Genomic DNA, 18,244 nt, shown 5'->3' with positions numbered 1-18,244 from the left:
ATGGAGTCAATGGAGTTTAGTCAATAATTCACATGACCAAACACAGATGAATCACATTACTTCATTAAATATATTGATTAGCTCACTGTTGAGTAAAGTTAACCTTCATGAACTTGACCAGCTGCAGCTGTCCACATCATACACACACAGTCATAGGAGCTCCCCCCATTAGGTTTAAAATATCAGTTTCCAAACACAACTCTTCCCACTGTAAAAAAAAAAAAAAAAAAAAAATTCTTTGATGTGTCAGAACCCTGAAAGTACACACTTTGTTTCAACAGAATTCCATCCAGCTCTAGGAACAATTTTTGTTATGGATTTACTTAGAGGAATAAGGGAGCTAGGAGCTAAAGTTCTGTCTTAAAGCCAAGTCTTAAACCATCTTTCTCTGTAAACCTCCTCTTACCCTGCCCACAGGTTTAGGTGCTTGGGTTAAAGGTCTGCTGTGATATGGCATAGCTGTGTAACCCTGAATGAGATTTCTACAAAAAGAGCTCAGCTGTGGGAAAACTGCTGTGAGAAGCTCCAAGTGGGGCTTCCACCCATGTAGCCTCCACCCATTCACTTGGGTGCTGCATTGAAGCCTCTGTGTTGTGCTTTGGTTGTACCTTGTGGATGTTGATCCTGCCTTGCTGACTTGACTTCTTGGCTCAACCTCAAATCTGCCTTATGACTACAGACTTCATTGGCAATCATCAACCAGACTGTTGGATGAACTTTGTTACTGTCACCAAACTTGCTCTACTTGTCCTGTTCAGGTACCACGGGACTGCACGCCTCATCAGTGAAGTCACTGTCTTGCTGTCACCCTCAGCTCCCTTGTTACGGAGCCCAGACATGTTGACTGCTGAGGATTCAGTAGCATCACCACTAATACAAATGGAAGCACAACTGATAAATGTATATTAGCACTGACTCAGACTCTTGGACATCTTGTTGATCTATTCAGATTCAGCAATCTATGGAGCCATAGGTCAAGTGCTACTTCAAAATTTATGCCTTCAGAATGCTCTTTAATAGTACTATTGCTTCAAGATGCCATTCCTCCGAATTCCTCCTCCAAATTCTATTTTTTTTCCTCCTTGCATATTTGCATAGACTAAAAACATTTTTAATGTATTTGCTTATATGCTTCTATGAAATATCCTGTGATGTCTTCAAATATAACTCCACCTTTCCCCAAATAAAATAAAAGTCTAATCGCACATTTAAGAAAGCTTGAGACAAGATTCAAAAAGTACTAAGCAATCATCCAAAAGTACCTATGATTGATACACTTTTTTTACTTTAGCAATTACGGGCATGTGGCTAAAGTTTCTAATCATAAACAAATTACATATTTTTGAAAGTTCTCCATCTATGCACTAAATCATTGCACATAGAAAAAGAGCAGTACCATGAAAAACCAGCATGCATCACTGCAAGTGATTGTGCCATGTTAGTCACCTGCCTAAAAGATTTCATTCATTATAATGGTCTTTACACAGGAAGAATGAAATTTGTCACCTACATTCCTAATAAGCTTTCTCTTTCTTTTTGAATAGCTCAATCAAGCACACTGAGCTCCTTACAGGATAAGCCACTTCTTCAAAGGAGTGAAACATAGCAGCACGCTACCCCTACGTAGAAGGCTGAAGTAGATCAGATTACTCATGAGAAAGTTTATTATTTGCAAGACTAAGGCTTGAACTGTTAGTTTCCAAAATTCCCTGAAAACTGGTGTAATTTTGGAAATGTAATGTTCAGGATTCTAGTGCCATACCTTTGAACATATCTGGAAATAACTACTAACAACAGCCAAGTTTCTCACTTAGCTAATCAGTTTAGAGGATGGGTTCTGAAATCCTAAATGCCACTGTGAAAGTATATCCCCAGAGACAGAATGCAAGCACTTAAACCAGTATTTAGTTCTGCTTCTGTTAGTTCTCAAGGCTGACTTGTTTCAGTCACATCCTGTCAGACAATACTTTCTTCTAAAACCGAGAAACGTATTTCATAGAATCATAGAATGGTTGGGGTTGGAAGGGACCTTAAAGATCATCTAGTTCCAAGCCCCCTGCCACGGGCAGGGACACCTTCAATTTGAACAGTCACTATGTGATGCTGATTGACCAAAGCTAGCCTCTCTGAAAACAGTCATTTCCAGCAACTCCCGAGGAGTAAATCAAGGAAAACAACTTTTATATTACCTATTTGATTAATTTTGAGACTCCTTTCTTCTAAAAGACATCACTGAGACTTTCAAAATTTACTTTGCTGCCTCTCAAATAGACATGAGGAATACTCTTTTTTAAGAGCCTGAGGAGCTTCAGCTGCATGACAAAAGTAAGATACATTCTTTCCGGTAGTGATGTCTACAAATGTCTTGTTCTTTTACCACAGTTCAGCTGACTAAGAGAGTTTATCTCATAGTGTTTTATAATATTTTTTTTTTTCCTGGTTTAAAGCTTTTATGTCTCCAAAAGGGGCTTAGATCATGGAAAGTCAGCAACAGAAATTCTTAATCAGTCATAACTACATGAAGAAAATACATGACACTTGAGATCGCAGAAATCTAACCCACTACCACTCTTACTTAGGTAATACCATCCTATTTATTTTTATTAATAAGCTGTCTGTGGAAGTTCTATCACTTGTAGTCATACAAGGAATCTCCACAATCAACAATATTACTCATATTACACTCTCAAATGCCTTGCCAAACCAAAATTCTCCTTAACTCCTTTCCTCATCTCACCTTCCAAGTTACTTCAACAGGCTTGATAGGACTGTGCTGACAGCCAGCCTGTCACAGGAGTGGGTGCTGTGGGACTCCTGCATGGGCAAAGTGCATCGCCTTCTCATGGGCCAATGAATGGAGAAGAAAGTACTTGCTCTGTGCCTTCCCTCTCCTTTCTCATAAGTCTCATAATAACTTAAACACATTTGTCTAGTTTAGAAGCTGTTGGTGCCTTGACTTTTCCACCTGTAATGAACACTGAAGGCCACTGCAAAAGTTAAGTAAACACAGTGTTTTTGTGATGAGCACCCTCCATATAGCACTTACAGACTAACATTTCCCTTTCAGTAGCTTCTTGTGGGATAGTCTGAGGAAAGATTGTCCTCGAGAACTGACTGCAGGAACTTCGTAACCTACAAACTCCATGGACCCCAGGGAAATATCCTGATTAATTGAACTGATCAATTTGTGACCGATCATTGAAATCCACTCCTGTGCCTGACAATCTGCATGTCTTTCTGTCTTTATCTTTCTAGATCATGCATAATTCAAACATACACTGCTTTCACTTTCCTCACGTGAAATTATATTAGAGTGCTCATCTGGGGTCTGAATCAAAATCTTACACAAATGGACCTTCTATATTCTTTCCTTCTATACACTGCAAGGTCTTACTTGATATTATTCCATACATATTTAGATAAAGCCTTCAACATTAAGCATCCAAGCATTTTATAGATCAGAATCCTGTCCGTTTTGACTGAACAAGGAAACAATTTCACCAAAATTAAAAAGGACTAGCAATAAGGTAAGGTAACGATTTAGAGTCATCATTAGAAACTAAACGGCTTACAAAATGTACATATAAATCTTTGAATGAATCATTTGCAATGAATCTTTGCACTCCCCTACATTTACCCCATCAAATATAAGACTCTGCAATGTATTCTAACCACCATAAAATCCAACCTTTAAAAGAGAATATGCAAAAATACACACCATCTGCAGACACATAAGGAAGTGATATACAGTATGGATCTATGCATTGGAATCTCTGTATATGTCCATTATTTTTTATGATGCTAACAATAGATAGCATAGAGACTGAAGCCCCAAACTAAATCATGACACAAGTAATTTAAGAGCCCTTTTTAATACTTTCACAGAAATAATTCCCTCTACCATATTCTACCATGCTGAAGGTTTGGTACATTCACGAGATAAAAAGAATACAACTGCAAGGAAATACACTTACATTAACAACTGATCTTATTACTTTTTACTACACTAACTTGCAAGTTATCATCTTTCTGTCAGCACCTTCTTTCCACCTGTCTAGTTTCATTTCTCTTAAAGTTTTAAAAAATGGATCTTACTTTTTGGTAATTAAATAAAATGAGATGTTCACACATTTAACTTGCCTATGAAGTGGAAAATAGGCAATAAGAATAACTGTTTTAGAATGGCTGAAAATAAAAGGTGAAGAGAATGATACTATAGCAGTAGTGTTTTGAACACAAAATTCAAGATGTATCTCTTCTCAGATTCAGTGCAACAGACTTGAAGTCAAGTGCAGAGAAATAAGTGATGCCAAGAAAGCAGCAGATGAGATCTGTCAACAGAAATAAATATTTTTATCTGAACAGAAATTGTACATGAAAGGTATGTTCAAAAATGTGAAAGGACTTAGAAGGCGTACCAGGGAAATTCCTAATTTCTAAGAACTAGTACCTGACCCTACTTTATCAGCAAGTACATATTTTGTACTTAGAAATTCAAAGTACGACCTTCTTAAGACAGTGTCAGTCTACCGGCATTCCTTTTCCTGTGTAAATACGATACTAACACATGAAAAGAGGAACCTGTGCAGAGGAAACTGATGTGCCATTGCAAGGACACCTTGATGTCTCCTGTTTTCTGTTACAGTCATAGAAAGTTTAATACTGAAAGGATTTAAATGCTTTTCAATGCTTTTTTCAATGATTCCTCACAGACAATGAAGCTACTTTTTATACAATGTATGTAAGCAATAGGAAACTAAATAAAGGGAATAGTAATACCCTGCAATACACACAGAATTAATCCAAGTTATAAGGACAGAACTAATCAATTGGAATAAAGCAAACTGAGGGAAAAAGCCATCCAAGTGCTGCAATCACTGTCATAGCTTCAGAGCTCAGAAGGAAAATTAGCATAAATTTTCCTAGGCATGCTCTAAAAATTATATTCCTCATGCTGATGAAGACACAAACATTTCACGCTGATTCCTGTTATCATTATAATAGAGCAATAATTATTTGCTACTGATTATGAATAACATACAGAAAAAGTGAAATTTATAATATCTGCTCTATTAGAATTTCACTCTAGTGATGATACATCAATTCTGATGCCATATCCAGGGATTTAAAAAGCAAATGACTACTTATTTTTGAATAGCAAATTTAGATCAAAAAATACAGACTATGTGCTTGTAGAAAATTATTAATTATATAAGGACAAGTCATCCAAACAAAACATTATTTAAGAGCATGAAGCTTCTCATAAATCCTATTAAAACATAAGGATTAACTGTTTCCACATACATGGAGGTTCAGAAAACAGATCACTGCTGAATAAATTATCATTTCAGCATACTTCAAAGGTCTGTGAATGGCCAGATGTTTCTTAAGGCCTCATATTTTACAATATGCATATACTATTTCAAGATGCTACAATACAAGTTCTGCAACTGCAAAATCAGTTACTAACTAATGAAGTTACCTAATTAACCCTGCATTTCTTTCTCCCCCACTGCCTTGGAGTAAAAAGAGACACTTAAAAAATGAAAATCTTTAATATAAAAGATGACTATAGGAAGGAGCCTCACATTTAATAAAAGAAAACAGTATAGGTTCAAATATAAACAACTCCTCTTTCAGCAACGTATGGAGAGGAGGTTGATTCAGGAGGCAGAGAAAGTAGAAAGCGGCATTTAGCTGTACTGATTTGATTATAAATATTCCAGATATACAGATCAGGTGCAAAATTCAACTCCTGGAACATCAAGTGAAATTTATCTTGGTTTCTGTTCTAATCCTTCCTTCCCTCCAAAATGGTCTCTATACCTTTTAATGTTAAACCTGTTAAACTTGGAGAAGTCAATATACACCTGCCATGGAAAAGATCTGCTAGGACATATATTTTGTAGAGATATCACAGTAATTGGAAATCTGTACTTCATACCTTTGGCTACAATCATTGTCTGTGTGAAGTCCACTGATGTACAGTGACTAATGGACAGTTTAAAGTTAGTACTCCTTGGAGTGGATTGATCAGGGTTTCCTCTGGACCTCAACACCTTCAAAAACATTTATAAATTAATAATTGTGTTTACAGCAAAGTGCTTCACTGCATCCTGCCAGCATGGTGCTGTAAGACAATGCGTGTGTGTTCTGTGCCCTTGAGTATGGTATGAGAATTAGGGGAGGCATGGGGCAAAAGGCATGCTTGAATACGTGCAACATCCTGAGTTGTATTAGTTAAGAGCAGAGCTAGTAGGTTGAGGGGGGTGATTATTCCCCCGTACTCAGTACTGGTGGGAGAATACTATGTCCAGTTCTGGGCTCCACAGTACAAAAGAGACATGGAAATAATGGAGCGAGTCCAGCAAAGGGTCATGAAGATGATTAAGGTACTACAGCATCACTCATATAAGGAGAAGCTGAGAGAGCTGGACCTGGAGAAAAGGAGCCTGGAGAAAAGGCAGCTCAGAGAGGTCTTCTCAATGTGTGTAAATAGCTGATGGCAGAGTGAAAAGAAGATGAAGCCAGAGTTTTCTCAGTGGTGTGCAATAAATGGACAAAAATTCAAATGGGCATAAATTCAAATACCAGACATTCCATTTAAACATAAGAAAATACTTTTTTTTAAAAAAAAAAACAAAACAAAAACAAAAACAAACAAACAATGAAGGTGGTCAAAGGTTGCCTAAAGATGTTGTGGAGTCTTAATCTTTGGAAACATTCAAATCTTGACTGATCCTGAGAAACCTGCTCCAATTGACCCTGCTTTGGGCAGGGAGCTGGTGTAGACAGTCTATTCTGTGATTTGTAGGTGGAGGGAGTTTCACCTGCCCAACAGAGATACTAAAGATAGTTACGACATCAAATGTATCTGCCTTTCATCCTGGAAAGACAACCAGGAGCAAACTCAAAAGTTCATCATGCCTCACATCAACACCTGGAACAAGACAATTCACCATGTGTTACAGCTGAACCATTCATGATTCCAGTTACCAGTAGCACACAGAAGAAAGGAGGGGGAGGGGAGAGCATGAATTTCACTGAAGCCTCCAATTATGACTGTAACTAATTATAACATATGGGCTCAGACTAAAGTTCCTTTAGCTTCACTGTGCATTATGCCTCGTGAAAAAGCATTGACCAGATTTGTCATTTAAAGGGTGACAGAGCACTAACACAGTCCTTACAGGTTTGGAGAAAAAGCAGCACAGCTAAAATATTTAAAAGGATGCCAAATCAAATGACAGATTATGTTTTGATCAGGAGATCCTTCTGCTGATAGGTGATATAGAAGAAAAATGGCAGTGCTGTTTCTCTTTAGAGAGCTGGGATAATAGTGTAATTGAGTCCCAGCTATACTGGGCACACGACTTTAAAAATTCACTACACAGCACAATACAAGTGTTCTTGGCTCAGACATGATTCAGGACAAAACAGAAGCGCATTGTAGGTCAGCACAAAGGTGTACGTACAGAAGCCTGCGAACGAGGTACTTCTGTTTTACTTGTTCTGTAACGAGTACAAAGCCTACACTTGCAGTCTTACAAATGTCACATTGTGACATCAACATTGAGCCACCTTAAATAGATTCAAAATTTAATTTCTTTAGAAGAAATATCTAAACCAAAACGTTGTTTTCATCAGAATTCTTGGCTTTCTACAGTTAAAGTTAAACACCACAAAAATGCAAATACTTTTAGAGATAGTACAGGAACTTTAATCCAATGTCCAGTTCTGACTGTAAAAGAACAGTAGAAAATAACTCTATTATGAGACACTGAAAACACTAGCCAGAAAGTAGAGCATGTTGAAATTTTACTGTTTTAGCCAATTTTCAGTGGAAAATAGACTTCCAATCAAACAAAATATTTAGTGCATATTTCAATACAGAAACATTTAAGAAATATAAAGTATTTCAAATATTCCTTTTTTCCTACTATCATTCAAAAGCAAGAAGAGAGCATCTGAAGTTGGGTATGTGCTCAGGTTGGTTTTTATGTAATAGCTCAGAGTTCAATGTTTCAGTGAAAATTCTAGTTGAACTTCTTCAGGAAAATAACATTCATATAGAAATGTAAGGGTTGGTGTGTTGGTTTGGGGGAGGAGTGGGGAGGGCGGGGAATAGGAACAGGTGTATCTGACAGCGTTTCCAGAGAGTAAAGGACTTAGCGTCATGTTCTAAATGTACAAAGAGACAGTTACTAACGAGTATCTTGAAGATAGTAGTTACAGAAGAGTTTGTCGGCATTCAGAAAGAAATATGTATCTTTATGTTTTCTTCTTTTATTAAACAGAAGATACAAAACTGAAGATCAGTTACGAAAGTGACACTTCAAAAAAATTCAGAGATCTGTATTGACAACTACTGATGAGGATCAGAATTATGTCGTCATCTTCAATATACTCTTGTATTTGCAAACGTGTGAAATGATGAATGAATGCCATTGTAAAACAAAACAATCAAAAAATCACAATATACTCCTTCTGATAGGTCAGGAAAATGTTCAGAAATCTCAAAAAAAAATTGAAATATTATAAATACATCTGCAGGTTTTAGCCCAATTATTCAGGTAACTGCTAGGACAAAAAATCTCCTCAAAAAAGTAGCTACATTCATTAAAATAATAAATTTAAGGACAAGATTCCTTATGCTCAATTTCTAATCTCTGTACATGACAGCTTGACCATTTCCAATGTGAAGACTGTTTGCTAAGAAAAAAAAAAAAGTTAAAAAAAACAAAAAAACAAAAAACAAACCCAAAAGATTACTAACCTAGAAATACTAAAACCAGAAGACTACCATATGGTCTTTCAAGTCTTGTCCTTAGAAGTCTATGTTACCTCACTGTCTGAGTAATTTCATTAGCCTCCAAAACACAGATGGAAAACTAATATACCTCATCATACTTCTCAGTGAGTGTTCTGCTCTGATGCAGCCTAGTGGCTGTTAAGTTTTTTTCCAGTGACTGCAAAAATATATGTATTCCCCCCCCGACTCAACAGCATTTTGTACAAAATTCAGGCAGAATAGTTTAGAGGCAGCTAATCCCCCTCTTCAGCATCAGTCCATGACCTCTTGCTTCAAATGCTTCTAGACAGCATCTCAAACAGCTTACTGGCATGAATTTAATCTCCTTTCCACAACTATATAATGGCTTAGGTTCCCCTCAACCTTCATCCTTACTCTTAGTAATACTGGAGAAAACAATTTAATACATAAATAATATTAAATCTAAAGCCAGGTTTGTTCTCATTCTGGTCCATTGAACCATATGCATTTCAGAAATATTAAAAATAATTACTGGCCACTGTCATTTTAAATGACACTTACATTCTTTCTGTTACTCAAGGAGAAGTACTATTGTATAGCATACAAAACAGGAATCAGAAAAGTGACCCATTTGTTGATTTCTTCTATTTCTTTGCACCTTAAGGTTTAATTAATTATTTTTACTGCTGGTCACGCTTCATGCAAGCAGTTAAAATTAATTGCAAAATGCCTTTGATTACCTGTGTGCAATCCCATTAAGGTTAAAATCACCGCACAGTAGTGGCAAACAAGTGATTTTTAGACTTGCTTTGTGCAAGATGTGGACTTTTCTTTACTAACGTACTCTCATGGTGTAGCAAACATTAGCCTTTTGGTCAGCAGAAGTTCCTAGAAAGAGCACCTGCTCTTCATATTACCAGAACAGAAAAAAGAATTTCATTTGAAGCTCCCTCTATAGCGAATCTATCAAAAGACCAAAACCATGTAAGGGTTCTGATAAAAAGGTAAATGCTTTATATCTTTATGATCACAGAAGTTTTGACAGTGCCTGCATATATCATTAATGTGATCAGATAGTAAGTAATGTCTTACTAAGGTATCTTAGCTGGGCACCAAAAAAAAAATTGAGGCACTTAACATCCATTAGGTTTTGTTTGTTTGCTTAACAAAATCTGGAAGTGGGTCAAAATGTCTTAGACTCATTGGGTCTTATCTTGAAATTAACTAAATCTCACACCAATGTTTAAAGTCTGTAAATTAAGCTTTTTTGCTTCTCAATAAAACATGAGCAAAAATATATTATTCTGTAATGTAAAATAAATAATAAAATATCTTTATCTCAATAAAATAAAGTCTCTTTAAAATATTATTATCAAGTTCACCAGAAAATTTCAAACTTGGATGTAATTAATATCAGCGTAGCTTTCAGAAGACTTCTTCCTCATTTAATAATGGGACACCAACCAAATTTCTAATGAAATAACGGAGAAGAAAATCACCTGGCTGAAGGCCAGGTCAGTAAATTTCCTGATTATCTGTTTTAGATTTGTGACTGCTCTTGACCCTCAATAACACACTAGTCTATAAACAGTCTGATTTCCTAATAGCACAGGAAAAAAGTAAACCACACACAAGAATCAACACTGAAAGCTCTGCGTTAATCGGTCACCTAAGCATTTTATGTTTCAAAGATGCAAAGACATCTAGAGATGGAATAAAGGTATATAGGTAAAGAAGTCATTGTATATGAATTCCAACTGGATGAGGAAAATAGCCAGCTAGGCTGGAACTGTGGCCATGACCAACTGTGGCCACTTCACACCATCAGTGGCCATGACCAACATTAATAAAAGCCATCTGGCCTTGCATAGCTTTATGTCTATATCTCATTGTTTGTTTCAACACTGTTTATCCAACCCTGAAGTTCTTCATTCTGAGAGGTAATTTGGAAACTTTTAGAGGCCTGAATAAAGAAAACAAAACAGCAGGCAATTAATCATGGTAATAGTGCTTCCAAAGGTCACACTATTACTTTGAGCAATGATACCAATCTTTTTCACTCCTCGAATCTAATTCCAGGGGAAAAAAAAAAAATTCTAATTTTATGGTCATAACTACTGGAAAGAAAAATTAACAAGAATGCAGTCTTGTAGCTAATGCCTTGACTAGTAACCCTGGAAATCTGAGAAACCTTGGTTTCAAATAATGTCCCAAGACCATCACATTCATAAGTAACCATCAAAACCTGACTGCCAAAAAATGAAACTGCATTAGTGTATAACTTGCTTTGGACCAAGTAGCCCTACTGAAATGTAAGACTTCAGAGAAACTTGAGAAAGTAAGGATGTTTTCATTTCCCTCTACAGTCACAAGGAATTCAAACAAAACCACAGGACATCTATTAATTAGCTTATCTGGATGCTTACTCTTGGCTTCACTTCCTCTCAAAGAGTGCACATTCGTGGGGTCTTAGAGGAGACTGGGAGACAAGAAGCTTGGCTGTAGCACCCCAGTAACAGCCCTCAGCTGAGAACGGGAGTCCTGAAGTCACATGTCTATTTGCAGATCTGTATTTTGCATATAATATTATTGGAGAATGAATAAACTGAACAAACCACCACCACATGGTACTTGATCATGAGCAGGTTTTATTATTGTTATTGTTATTATTAAATAAAGTAGCCATAGCTGATCTGTTTAATGCCAAACAGTACTGCCTCTGGGTGAACTATTCTCAAAGACATGCCAAAAATCAGATCCCAAAAGGGGTTTCATCTAATGTCTGGACTTCAAAGGGATTTAAACAGAAGCTAGACACTGCTCAAAAGGAATGGCTCAAGCCATGTGCAACAGACAGAAGTTCAGCCCTCTGGAGAATCATCAGGTCAAAGCAGGGTTTTTGAGAACACAGCTTTAGCTTAGGCATCAGAGGACAGAAGCTCCTAACACATACTTACAAGTATTGTGGAGAACTCAAGTCTCTGTCTTTAAGTGTTTAAATACCTCTGCAAATATGAATACCAGAAGCCTAACTGTTGATGAAGCTTAAGTGCCAGAATTATTTACATCAGGGACCCACCTGTGCCAGCACCCTTTCTGCAGGATTTTAGGAGGAGGTACAAGAACCCAAGATGTATTCAGATATATGACAACATGCCATGACAAGAGAGCTCCCCCCATCTCCAGAGAGGCTTATATCAGTTCCAAAATCCTAACTATTTACTGTGATTTCTAGAAGTTCTTACTGGAAGAGCAATGTACCATTTTTAACCTGGTTATACTATTGAGTTTAATGATAGCACTGTGCTTACTTAGAAAATTAGTTTATCTTTTTGCTTTTCCCTCTCTCCATAGTATGTGAGGAGAAGAAAAAAAAAAAGTATTTAGTTTGGTCTAATAAGTAACAGTGGGAAAATAAGTTACTAGAAAAGCACCTAAATTCTTTTGGTGGGTTATATATCTATTTTTTAAAAAGATCTATGATATAAGAACATGGACTGGACAGGAACCATCAAGGTCATTGTTTATAGACTCCTGCTTATAGATTCCTGCTATCATATCCACCCATGTCAATCAATTTCATATAGACAACATTCTCCATAATAAATATATTAAGAAACATCACACTCTATGTGAAATTGTTTGTAATATCTATTCTGATGACATCTCTAACAAATTACATCTTTTTCAAACAAGAAATCCTTAGGAAGTCTGAGATATGACATCTTTTCTGCCCTTCCCCAATTCTCCCTGTCCTTCTCCTTCATTCAAAACAATTATCTCCTTTCTGTAGCCCTAGTAATTTATTTCACACACGGAACATTTTTTACTTCCAAGTACCTTTCCAGATAATTTTATAGCTATCAGTAGACTAAAAAGTGCTTCTGTTGTTCCCTTGGCAGTTCTATTAGATTAAATCCATTAGCACACTCACACATACACACATTACATTTTGAGCTCTTTCTGTTCATAATATGTGACTCTATTAAGATGTTGTTCTTTCTTGTTGCCCATACAGATTCTACAAATTTGAAGATCTTCATTTTCCTTAGCTTCGTTTTTAAATCTTTTTTATTTTACTACTACATTAATTCATCGCTGGTTCTGTATTGCTGACCCTTCTGCCTCAACATACTTAATTACATTATAGGCAACCATCTCCGCTCCTGTTCAATATTCTGAACAGCTTCACTGAGTTTTAAATGCACAAAATGGTCGTTGCCACACACTTCATTTCTGGCTTCTGCAGTTGCGATCTTGTGCTTTGTTACTAAAAATAGAGCTGCTTCCAACTACCTGAGCTGGCAAGCTAATTACAAGAGCTGGTAAACAGTGCTCCTCCCTGTTAAGCAAATGGCAGAATGAGAAGTCTGCTAATGCACTAGGGCACACATGGTCCTGTGGGTCTTTGAAATCTATCAAGTGTCATTTATTTAATCATTTGTGGCTGTTTGCTTCATGGATAAATTACTATTTAAGTAAATAACTGTTTGACTGTTTGATCAACAAATCAGGAAGAAAAAGAACAATCAGCCCATTTTAGGAAAAAGTATTCTACCCTAATTCTCAGCTTGCACAAATCAGAATAATTTCACTGAAGTAAATAGCACATTGTTCACTTAGACTAGGTAAAGGTCTAGTTCTCTTGTTTCCTGCAGAAGGGGGGTTATTAGAGGACTGACTGTTTGCAGCAGCTTAAAGGCTTTTTTGAAAGTTGTTTCTGTCACATACAGGCAAGAACAAACTGCCACTGTAAGAAAGCACCTTCTTCTCTTAAAAGTACTCTCCGGCATGTCTGCAGTACAGCAGCATGTTGCCTGGAAGACATGCCCTGCGGAAAGATCTTAAGGTAGAAGTGCCCACGAAGTTTAGATGCTCCTCTGTATTTGCCAATGAAGCACTGCTTTCCCTGCTCCATGGGACTACTGCTTACCATATAGCCCAAAACAAGCTCTGTTGGCAACAAGGTTTCAGCCATCATTCAGTCAATAAAACTCAATATATTTTCAGCCATTACTCAGGCAATAATATATAGATAATACAAAAGAATACATAAGCAACTGTTAGAATCACTGTGACATAGTTGCAGCCCCAAAGCAAAACTGTAAAATACCCATTACATTTGTTCATCCAAAACATTTTCTGGGGCCAAAAGGAAATATAGCCTTCTGGAATTATAATTTTTTCTTTGAATGCAGAATAGATGAATAAAAGAAATAGGTAGAAAACCACCAGAAAGCCCAATTTTAAAAAGCATTTATATTTCTCCTTCCTACCCCTACCCCCCCCCAAAAAAAAAAAAAAAAAGACAAGTAAATAAAACCTCCAAGACTGTACTCAACATGTTAGAAAAGTTTGGTGGAGGGAAACACTATGCTAATAACAAACTATTTGTCCACTGTCACGTTTGTGATGCAACAGGTATATACTATATGCAGTGCATACAGGGACAGAACTGCTGTCTGAGGTTAAATACATTATTTACACAGCTCATTTGGGAGAGGAGAGGATGAGCTCCCTCTTCTGTCTCCCATCTTCGTGAAAAGTCAGTCTGTCCTCAGCCAAGCAAGCTACCTCCTGTTGTCAAAGAAAATCGGTTTGCCAATTTTTAGCAAAAATGATTGGAAAAAAGAAGATAAGATGGAAAACTGTGGAGAGAGATGTAAATGTGTAGTATAAGGAAGAAGAAAACGCAAGAAGGAGCCAAAAAAAGAGGCAAAGAAAGGCATGAGGAAGTCAAGACTACCGAAAATCAATAGTATTTCAAGCTCTGCATATTCCAAAGAAAGAGTGGAAACAGAGAGAATCTTCTGGCAATAACAGCGATGGGAAAGAAGAAACAGAACATCAGCCCTCTCATCTTAAACAGAAAAAATACGTAGACTATAAATCTGCACACCACATGGCAGTCCCACACCATCACACCTAAGTCAACTCTGAAGAAGTCAGTTCATGCACCAGGGCTTGTGTAGTTGTCATTTCAGCATAGTGTTTCACCAGAACTGACACATCTTGTTTCCGTGCTATTCTGTATATGCATACTAGAGTGCCTCTGGAGAAAGCCATATGCATTTTTCACATTTAAAACCTAAATAATTGTGTGTGCATGTGCATATGTGTGTATATACACACATGTGTGTGAGTATGGGGCAGAGGGTTGGACAGTGATGAAGGAATGTGCGTGTTTGATGGAATTCAGCGCATAAGCCACATTACAAGTCAATTGAATCCTGGCTTTCAATCACTGATTAGTCTTCCTGTGTTTTCAGACCTTTCTTTCTGACCTAAATAACTACAAAGACAGTAAACAACATATTCGTAAGTTAGATAATATGTGCTTATTATAGGACAAATACTTTTCAAATGATAGTATATTCCAGAAAACAATCCACAAAAAAAAAGCATATGAAGATAACATAAGCAATATTTTCCCTGCAACTTGCTATTTCTCCCAACATTAGTTCTCACCTTAAGGCAGAGATGTGATAACCTTTAAACCTGGGAGTCATTTCTAATTTATTCTTTCAGTTTTCAAAGACACAACATTGACAGCCACGTTCCTCATGTGCTACACAGACCAACTTACACATTTAAATTACTCACAGGTATTTTTAGGTGGTCTGCTTCTTTTGAGTTGAACTTGCCAAACTGATACAGCAAGTAAGGTGTGCCTCCACCTTCCTGTTAAACTACTATAAAGTTTCCAATCCCTTTGCCAAAAAATTACGAGAAAGAAAGGAAGAAGGGTAAAAACATGGAATGTGAGGAAACTGTTGAAAATAAGTTGCTTAATTCTTTTAAATATAAGTTGGCCCTACTGGAACTGTCTTGGGCAATCACGGAAAAGGCAATTGCAAACTCACACTCCTTAATCAACAAAGTGACTTTGTGTACCTTACATTATTCACAACAAAAAAAATTACATATTTCACCACACAGGTATCACTCAAACTTCAACCTTCCTTAATGAGTACATGAGCATGTGCAAAGACTACAGAGCCAGAATGAGATTAATGGAATAAATTTAGGGATGTATTAAATAGGAGGGAAGGGGAATAACTAAGAATTAACACATTCTTTCATTCAGTAATTGTCTGGGGCATTGATTAAAGAAGCATACATGTTAATGCACAATACTGAAGCATGCAGAAAAGAACTTTATCCCATGATGAACTGAAAGTAATTTGCTGTATTATAGAAGCACCAATTTCAAAAGAGTTCATAACCATAATTAACTACCTGCTTATGCCTCAAATATCTAGCAACCAGCCATACCAGACTCTCTTAATCTGCTGAAAATTCATTGGAAGTACTTTCTGACTACTCACCAAGTTTCATACAACACAGATATTTAATTTTAAAAGCCCTCAGACAATGAAACATTCACATTTTTCTCAACAATTCAATAGCTAAAAGTTAGCTACAGACTGGTCTCCACAGAACAGGGAGCCTGCGGGTAAGAACACAGGGTAAATACAAACTCCATCACCTTACCTCAGCTATGTGCGGCATTGGGTTAAATCCACAGAGATTGCACACAACTTTCTTGCACTCTGTACACGTATTAAAGTTGGGGGGATCCTTAGAACCAATATTTAGTTCAGTTTTACAAAGGGGACAAGACACTTTAGGCTGGCTGGCTTTCTCTGGTTCCAACAACCCAGCAGGTTTCTTAGCTTCAGCAGCCTGAGGCTTGCTATCTTCAGCCAAACTGGGTTTCTTCTCTAAATCAGATCCTTTAGTCGTTAAAACACTATCCACTTTTGACGGCTCTGATTTTTCAGTCATAAGAGGCTTGGCTTCTTTCTTTATAGGAACAGCTTTTGGAAGAGGGTGAGCCTGACCAGCCTCTTTGAGGGCTGCCTGAGGGGCCGGAGGCTGTGATGGAGGCTGGGGCTGCTTCGCTGCAGGACCAGGTGGAGGGGGGGCTGATGTCTGAGACCCTGGCTGACCCGCTGTGGAAATTAAATTCGAGGCCTGGCTGAAGATTGAAGCTCCAAATCCAAAGAGTTTCCCAGTAACCGTTTCTTGTGGTGTTGTAGGCTGAGGCTTAGGGGAATCAGTGATGCCTCCCAGATTAAGGCTGAAACGCCTTGATTGCTCAGGAGTTTTCTGAGGCAGCTGGGGTTGAGGTGCCAGCTGTGCTTGTGCTGGCTTGGGACCTGCCCCTGCTTGTGGGCCTTTGGGAGCTGGTTTGGTATCAGGCTTTGGGGCCAGTTTTGTTTGTAACTTCTTAGGATCATCTTTTGTTTGTGTTGGCTCAACAGGCTTTTGAGTTTTAGCATCTGGTCTAGCCCCAGGCTGAGACACAAGCTTGGGATCTGACTTCTCTTGAGACACTTGTGGAAGGAGTTTTGAATCTGGTTTATCCCCAGCTGGATGTGTGTCCTGTGGAGGCTTGGCAAGCTCTGGGTTTGGGGAATCTGCCACTTTCTGTTGAGCTGGTGAAGGTCTGGGACCTGTTGAATCCTGTTTTGGCCCTGGTGCTGCAGATGTAGGCACAGTGTCCGTCGTAGGCTGCTGTATACTGGGTTGTTTTTGCTTATCTTCAGCCTGTGTTGGCTTGGCCTGATCAGACTTTGGAGTAAGATCTATTTGCTGGGATATCTCAGTAGGCTCAGCACGGGGTTGTTTTGATTTTACAGGAGACGCAGGCAAGGATGGTTCCTTTTTCTGTGGCACGATTTTTTTCGATTCTGCTAGTTGCAAAGGATCAGGGTTTGGAGAAGCATCTTTCTTTTGAACTGGCGGTGGCTGGGGAGACGGTTTAGCTGTTGAAGGTGGAATGGGTGTCTTCTGTTTGGGTGGAGGCGGCTGTGGCCCGGGCCCATGACCTGGTGCTAGGTCACCACCTAACGCTCTTTGCATCTGGCAGTTTAAACAGAGCCATTCCTTAATCTGCAGAAAAAAAAATAATTTTAAAGGTATTTTGAGATAAGACAAAGTTAATAAAAATCAACATAATAATAGGCTATTCTAGTGTATGGCTTGTTGCCATATTCAGAATTCTGTGTCAAAAGGGAGAAATATTACCACTAATATTGTTTTGTGGCTAATGTGCCCAACTGATTTTTTCATTCTTCTCCACATTCCTGTGATTCGAGTCATCACTAAGACCGTGCTTCTAATGACTTCACATTCAGTTTACACACAGCTGAATACTGGACGATAAATCCTAGCAGAATGAAAAAATGTATTGGAATTTCATGGGACCCAGCAGTGATTCATTTATAGCAATGATTTGCCAGAATAGAGAAAAAAAGACAAATACTGCTAAAATAGTTTGACACATCAAGTCTGCTGACAGAAAACAATAATCAGAATTAAAACACAGTAAATGCACAATTACCTTTAAGCACACATCTATCAAGCTCTTTGTACAGCTTATGGTTTTGGTAATGGTTTAAATTACAGGGTCCAAGTATTGGCAGTATACGTGTATCCAATGACTGAGGCACAGAGGTGCATTCA

General features: G+C 37.7%; 1 protein-coding gene across 1 annotated transcript in view; it reads right to left on the bottom strand.

Annotated features, from left to right (window-relative positions):
• Positions 1 to 18,244, bottom strand: part of PCLO (piccolo presynaptic cytomatrix protein) — a 373,103-nt gene that overhangs the window by 336,916 nt on the left and 17,943 nt on the right. Inside the window, exon 3 of the mRNA XM_068401930.1 lies at positions 16,268 to 17,671. Coding sequence (XP_068258031.1) covers positions 16,268 to 17,671 — 1,404 coding nt within the window. The remainder of the gene's footprint in view (positions 1 to 16,267; positions 17,672 to 18,244) is intronic.

This window comes from Nyctibius grandis, chromosome 5 (assembly GCF_013368605.1).
Source record: "Nyctibius grandis isolate bNycGra1 chromosome 5, bNycGra1.pri, whole genome shotgun sequence".
NCBI lineage: Eukaryota > Metazoa > Chordata > Aves > Nyctibiiformes > Nyctibiidae > Nyctibius > Nyctibius grandis.
This window is presented reverse-complemented; position numbering and strand designations above follow the sequence as displayed.